Source organism: Nematolebias whitei, chromosome 14 (assembly GCF_014905685.2).
Source record: "Nematolebias whitei isolate Nwh7 chromosome 14, NemWhi1, whole genome shotgun sequence".
Classification (NCBI taxonomy): Eukaryota; Metazoa; Chordata; class Actinopteri; order Cyprinodontiformes; family Rivulidae; genus Nematolebias; species Nematolebias whitei.
Genome location: NC_056511.1, coordinates 40,039,737 through 40,047,104, shown reverse-complemented (window position 1 = coordinate 40,047,104; position 7,368 = coordinate 40,039,737). Strand labels below are relative to the sequence as shown.

The 7,368-nt window shown below is 40.7% G+C and overlaps 1 protein-coding gene across 1 annotated transcript in view; it reads right to left on the bottom strand.

Moving 5' to 3' along the window:
• Positions 1-7,000, bottom strand: part of chrdl2 (chordin-like 2) — a 10,555-nt gene extending 3,555 nt beyond the window's left edge. The window contains exons 1-10 of the mRNA XM_037687568.1: positions 6,931-7,000; positions 6,541-6,653; positions 6,365-6,458; positions 6,140-6,285; positions 3,293-3,386; positions 2,373-2,434; positions 1,176-1,344; positions 869-1,057; positions 597-770; positions 417-509 (exon numbers count right to left, since the gene is read on the bottom strand). Coding sequence (XP_037543496.1) covers positions 417-509; positions 597-770; positions 869-1,057; positions 1,176-1,344; positions 2,373-2,434; positions 3,293-3,386; positions 6,140-6,285; positions 6,365-6,458; positions 6,541-6,653; positions 6,931-7,000 — 1,204 coding nt within the window. The remainder of the gene's footprint in view (positions 1-416; positions 510-596; positions 771-868; positions 1,058-1,175; positions 1,345-2,372; positions 2,435-3,292; positions 3,387-6,139; positions 6,286-6,364; positions 6,459-6,540; positions 6,654-6,930) is intronic.
• Between the last annotated feature and the right edge of the window lie 368 nt (positions 7,001-7,368).

Below are 7,368 nucleotides of genomic sequence, written 5' to 3'. Positions count from 1 at the left end.
ATGGATGGATGGATGGATGGATGGATGGATGGATGGATGGATGGATGGATGGATGACTCTGCACTGCCAGGTGAAATGAAGCTGTTTTGACAATTAAATAAACGCATAATAAATTCGACTTGTATATGTTTTTTCGTCTTCATGGTGCTTTTTTTGTCTGATGTGACTTATACACCGGAAATTATGGTACACAACCCAGACTTAGAGTTTCACATTTTTAAAATATATATATATATATGTATATATATATATAAAGAAATGTAAACTGCACGCATGGCCACAAACCAACAAATGACATCTTTCTGTCAGGTTTTTATCTATCCTAGGAAATAAACTGGCATGGCCCAGCATGGATTCTTTAATTTCTCAACATCTGTCGCCAAAAGAACCACAAAATAAATTAAATTAGAACAAACCTTCATCCAGCGTCGTGAGAAGTTTGTAATTTTCCGGATGGTCTGTAATGTCTTTTCTTAGAACGTCACCAACTTCCATGATTTGTAAAACACCTGTAAAGACATGAACGTCCATCTTTAAAAAAATAAACAAATCGTGGTTCCGTAAAGCTCTTTACAGACCCTCAAACAGGCCTTCACCTTCTGCGGCGCTCCACACCTGCACCTCAACCTCAGCCGTACTCTGTCTTTGAACAGCGATGATCCTCATGGAGTTGGGTGGATTCAGTGTCAGAGACGACTCGACTTTATACACCAGGAGGTTGTTTTTGTACCCAGAAAAGCACCGCGTCTGGTTCATGTCAGCCTTACTGTCTGGAGCAGAGAAATAAAAACACAGAAGAGTTTCAAGGATAAAGTTTCCATCCAGTCTGCTTTAAATCAATCAAAGAGCTCGAGTCCCCCTCAGCTACCTGGACACGTCTTGCAGCATTTCCCTGCTGTTTTTATGGGATGCTTGCATGGATACTGGCCGGGACACATGATGCGTTTGCAGTCCTGGAGGCCGTCGGTGCAAGTGCAAAGGATGCATTCCAGGACCTTCCCCAAAACTGGATGCCACATGTCTCCATGAGAGTACGTCCTGCCGTTGTATAAACACACTGAGAGAAAATGGCAAACAGCTGAGTGTTGCTCGGCAAACAGTCGTAAACGTGTGTGGTACGTGCCCCGTAAAACGAAATAACTCGGAGTATCATCCCTATTTGGACTAAGTCTCACCTTTTTGGTGTTTCCTCTGCAGCAGGAACTTCACGGTGGTCTCCGAAGACCCTCGGAGGTTGAGTTTACCGAGGGTCGGAGCCCTGGGCGAGGCCTTGATCCTGGGTGGGGTGGCACTGTCCGAGTGCACCCTGTTCGGCTCGGTGGAACACTGATCCACCGAATGCCTCTGGCAGAAACAGAGAGTTAATAAAAGACAGTTACTTATCGCATCAGCTTGGGGAGCGTCCCACCAAAAAAGACCAGAAATCATTAAAAACAGTCTGTAGATGAGTGTTTTTTCTGGACTGGAACTAAGAGAATGCAAGAAAACCTGAATGATTTTCATGCAAGGTGTTAAAATTATGTTTTTTTTTTCATGTTCATGGACCCACAGACTGACAGATCCTGCTATAAAGGGAGGAATTTTATCCACCATGAGGCGCAACTGGGGAATCAGGGGGTGGCCAATGGTGGCCTTGCCCCCCAAAGATTAATCTTTGGTCACCCCAGTCATTTGAGGAAATTATAACTTTAGGCAAAATAAAAATTAGAAAGTATAGTTGTCTCAAACTCAAACTGAAGTGGTTGGTTTACATATTTACATGGAGGTGGCCATCTTGGATTTTGACCTGGCAACCTAATTTTATGGACTTTTCTGATGAAGCCACACGCTAAAATAAAAGTTGGCACGTCGCTTATTTTCCAAGTTATCCAGCTCACAACGTTAACACATAAACACTCTGTATATACATATATGATGGCAGACATTTTGGTTTTTAACATGGCAACCCAGTTTTTGAAAGGAGCCTTTCCAACACTTAGATTCCTACACATTTCGCCACACACCTATATGGAAGTCAGTACCTCATTTATTTTTTACGTTATGCTCACAACATTCACAGATGGGCTGAGTCTAATTTTCGTTTCTCCTTCTTCGCTCCACGATGGGGACAATAAGGACAAAATCTGAACCCAACGCTCCACAGAGCTTGTAGTAATTTAAGGATTACAACATAAATCATTTGTTCAGCAACACATCTGGTTAAAAAGTGAAGCTGTTTTAACGACCGAAGGATCCGTCTACTCGCCTTTTCGACTCCAGATGTTGTATTTAGAGCGACTAAAGCAGTTCTCCCACAATACTTAAATTTATCTTTAAAGTGGCACTTTCAACTGCAAACGTTAATCTAGCATGAAGAAGAGTGAGGAACGTACAACTCCTCTGTTCAGCTGCTGGCTTCCATCCTCCGCTGACGACAACCCACTGCTGCCGTGATCTACAGAAACAAACCAACATCTTCAATCAAAAGAACGAGAGAAAGAATAAAAAGGGGGTGCTAATCTGTTCTTCTTCTTAACTTGTTAATTTAAAAAGAATTCACTTGATTTGTTGACTTTTTTTCTTTAACCTTCATTTAGCATCGATTCAGATTTTTATATACAGGAGCGTCACAAAGGGGGGGCAGCAGGGGTAATGGCCACCCCTATAAAATGGTGCCTACATTGACCAGACAGTTTAATGCTCTTGAGCTTTTGCTTGGTGTGTATTTTTAATTTCCCCATGATATTTAAGGTTAGTCAAACCACATAAAAATAAACAAAAATAAACTGTTTTTAAACAGTGAGGAGTTAAAAAACACAAATATTTGAAAATTAAAATAAAACTTAAATTCTAGTCCCACATGAATAAGAACAACTGCTACAAATGTAATATCCTCAGCATCTGCATGCAAGCGTTCAGGAGGTTATAAGCATATTTTTAAAATAAAATATAAATTTTAATTGACCATTTTTTTTCAACAAGTAATATGATCTGAAAATAAACAAATAAAAACGAATTAAAGTAGACTCTTGTACATGAGAAGGTGATTCTGCAACTGCTGTATTGTTTTATTAATCAAATAACTGACAAATGGCATCACATAACAAATTCTGTTCTGGTTTTTGGCCCCCACGTGCACCCCCCCCCCCCCCCCCATTTCTGGGTACGCCCCTGTTTAAATATTTCATTACATTCTATACATTGAAATGATTTCACCTAAAAACTGGATCAGCCTCATGGCTCATTGAAATCTACATTTTTTTTAATTATTCCAGGATGGAAACAAAAGAAAACGCTGCTGGAGCTGAACTACCTTTACACACCAAACAGCAGGTGTCTGCAACAGGTACTGGGGAGGGACAGGTGATGGGCTGGCATGTTTTCAATGCACAGAAGATGTTTCCATTCTGGGAAAAGAAAAGAATCAGTCAATAATCAATCAATAATCTTCTCCCTATTTCTAACCTTCCATTCATCTCCAAAATTCTGGAAAAAACTGTTGCTTCTCAACTCCACCTCCATTTAACCAAAAACAGTCTATACGAACAGTTCCAGTCTGGTTTCCGCCCCGGTCACAGCACAGAATCTGCTCTTCTTAGAATCACTGACACTCTTCTCATGGCAGCAGATTCTGGTTTACTTTCTCTCCTCATCCTCCTCGATCTTAGTGCGATGTTTGTCTCCCACAACATCCTCCTCCGCAGACATTCATCTATTGGCATCACCCATACACCCCTCGCTTAGTTTCAGTCATATCTCTCTGGACGCACTCAGTCCATCCAATTTAAGTCATTCAGATCCTACTCCTCCCCCGTGACTTCAGGTGTGCCCCAAGGCTCTGTGCTGGGGCCCCTTCTTTTCATCATCTACCTTCTCCCCCTTGGCAATATCTTCCGTAAATTTAACATTCACTTTCATTGTTTTGCCGATGACACCCAGCTCTTCTAATCCACTGCACCTAATTCTTCACTTCCTCCCTCACTTCCTGCTTAGCTGAAATTAAATCCTGGTTTACATCTAACTTCCTTAAATTAAACAGTGATAAAACAGAGTTTCTACTCATCGGCACTAAATCCACCATATCTATAGTCAACAGTTTTTCCCTCACCATTGACAGCGCCATGGTTTCTCCCTCCCCTCACGTTAAGAGTCTGGGTGTCATTCTTGACAGCACTCTCACTTTTCACTCTCACATCAATAATATCACCTGGTCTGCATACTTTCACCTTCGAAACATCAACTGTCTCTGTTCATCCCTCTCCCCGCACTCTGCTTCCATACTGGTCCTTAGTTTGGGCATTTAATTGATTAATGCAACTCTCTCCTATTTGGTTTGCCGCAAAAATTACTTCTTAAACTTCAAATGGTTCAAAATTCAGCTGCTCGCTTCATTACCAAAACCCCCTTGTTTCACCACATCACCCCAGTTTTACAGCAACTTCACTGCTTCCAGTCACTTTCAGAATTCAATTTAAAATCCTGTTGTACACATTCAAGGCCATCCATAACCTCGCCGCTCTCTATCTGTCCGATCATTATCACCCATTCACGCTCCCTTCGTTCTTCCTCTTCCATCCACCTCAACGTGCCTCTCGTCCGCCTCAGCACCACGGGACACTGAGCCTTTTCTCACTCTGCTCCCCAGATCACAACTCCAAACTCGTCTGTTCAAGTTAGCCTTCTCATTTTAATTTTTTGTTATTTTCTTCTTGGTTTAGTGTTTTTAAAGCCATTCTGTATTGTTTTATTTTGTGTTTTTAATGTTGTGAAGTGTCCTTGGGTGTCTTGAAAGGCACTAACAAATAAAATGCATTATTATAATAATTATTATTATTAAAAACACAATCCGTGGCTCAGAAAAATAAAATAAAACAAGATTTTAGAATAATCCATAGCAAGAACGTTTTTTCTTTTTTCTTCTGCGACATAAAAATCAAACTATAGAAGATGCAACAAACATATAATTATTGTTTTAATGCATTATCAGGTGGCCTTGTAAAAATCAGTTTATGGGCTTCAGTTCTGAATTCATTGGGACTTTTCTCTCCTGTTCACAACAAACTACATATTATTTACACAACCTTACAAATAAAATGTGTTCCCCTCTTTTACTGAACAATATCAGCCCTGGTATTGTTCAATGAACTGATGCGTTTAAAGACTGTTAAAAGCATTTTACAGTTTTTAAATTTGATACTTGACTGTTTAAACTACACAGAGCTGCAGTCTTTTTGTGGTGATAAAGCACAAAAGTTTAATGTTAAATCAATCTAACAGCAGAAGAAGACCGGGCACGGAGGTTTCATTAAAGTTATTGTGTTTCAGTGAAAAAAAGAGCTATTCTCACTAAAGAGGATAATTGTATTTAATGACAAATCATATTTTTTACTCTTTAAAGTCTGAAAGTTTCTGATTCAGATCAGTTTTTCTTTACATTTTTCCAGCACTGAACTCGTTCCTCGGTTTTTGTTCTTTTCAACATTTCATGTCTCAAAACGTTCGGCTCATTCACGACATTCCTGCTCTGACTTTTGGTATTTGTGCAATTTTTCCTTTTTTAAATATTTAGCTTTGTCAGCCATGTTAGTCACATTGAAAATGAGTGGAGCTCTTCACATCCTTCAAACGCTTTGAGCTGTTTACAACCTGTTACTGGTCATTTCAGCTGCTGTTCTGGTTCAGTTTGTTTCAGCTTATTCAGCTACTTTTTTTATTTGTTTGTTTTTCTCACCTAATTTCTGCCTTTTGTGATTCTCATGAAACATTTCAACTTTCTACGCTCCTTTTAGACTAATTTCAGCTTTCTTTAGCTCTTTCAAGCTTCTTTGTTCATTTTAGCTCTTCCTTTTTTTTAGCCTTTTCTATCAATTTCAGTTCAGTTTTGCTACTTTTTTTGTTTTTTCTAATTTCAGATTTTTGTCATCTCAGCCTCTCTCTGTTCTATTCTTATCTGCTGCTTTCATCCTCATTTACACTTTAAACCTTTTCAGCAGCTTTCAGCTGAAATCATTCAGCAACAAGCGTTCACGCTGCATTTTCACAGGAAATAACATTTTTCTAGTTTCACCTTATTCCCCTTTTTTGTTATTTTACAAGCACAAATAAACTACTTGACTTTAGAAGCAAACAAGAGTAAATGAGCACATGTTCTGGGACTCACGGAGCAGGTACACATGGCGCACTGGTTGCTCTGCCTGGACGGGAACAGGTCGTGTTTGGTGAAGGTCTCTCCGGGCTGATAAACGCTTCCATTGTGCCTGCAGAACCTGGCTGAGGCTCTGAGTCCTGCGGGGATCCTGGGCTCATCTGAAGGAGGGCACATGGGACAGGAGGACAGGCTGTGAGGTCTGTCTCTGCGCGTAAAGCTGCAGACGGTCCAACTAACCTGTGCACCTCGGACAGCACCGCTGAGTCTCTGTCACCGGGTCCTCACAAGGCAAGGCAGGACACCTGATTGTGCTACATTTCACATGACCTGTCTGAGAAGGACTCGTGTCAGAACTTGATGCAAAACAAATTAAACCAAACGCAGCGAGGAACTAAATGGATCGTTTTGGATACCTCTGCGCAGACGCAGCGCACGCAGAACATGAATCCAAACGGTTCCAGGTAGGGATGCCAGCTGTCTCCTGGGCTGAACGTTTTGTCTTTGAAGGTACAAACCACCCCGGAGCCTGAGGGTCCAACATGAAACCAGTTTTTATCTGAGAACCAAGATTTTGTCCTCACTGGTGAGAAAAGGCGCAAACTGCACCCAAACACGAAAACCTGCGCGCGAGGGCTAAAAGAGCCAGAAATCACCACAAAAACTTAACTCTGCTTCAGGAACAGCAAAGAGAAGGAAGCAAACCTGAAAACTAAAGATGTTGGACCAGCTCTGGAGTCCATCTGGAGAGCTGATTTTAAGCTGCGCACCGTGACGCACGACAAACTGAAGGCTCCGAGACTCACCTCTCCGGGGTTTCAGCTCCGCAGGTCCAAACCAAAGCAGGAAGGAAAAGAACATAAACGTGCCCTTCATTGTTTCTTCATTTGTTGCTTTATTTATTTATTTATTTTACACGTGCCTGACTGGATCCTCTGTGCGCAAAAAAAAAAAAAAAAAAAAAAAAAGCGCATCTGCAAGGCAAAGAAAAAAAACTGCACAGTGAGGAAAAAAATAACGTTTTAAACTGAATCTAATATTTGTCTCTGGCGCCATCTGATGACAGCAGAGTGGACACAAGATAAACTCAGTTTATTTATGTAGCGCCAAGTCACAAGAGAAGTCATCTCAGGGCACTGAACAGAAACATTCATATATAAAAATAATAATTTAACATTATTTATCTGAGGAGCAGACTGCTTTGAATTTAACTCCATCACAGAACTCTCATTTTGAGCAAGCAT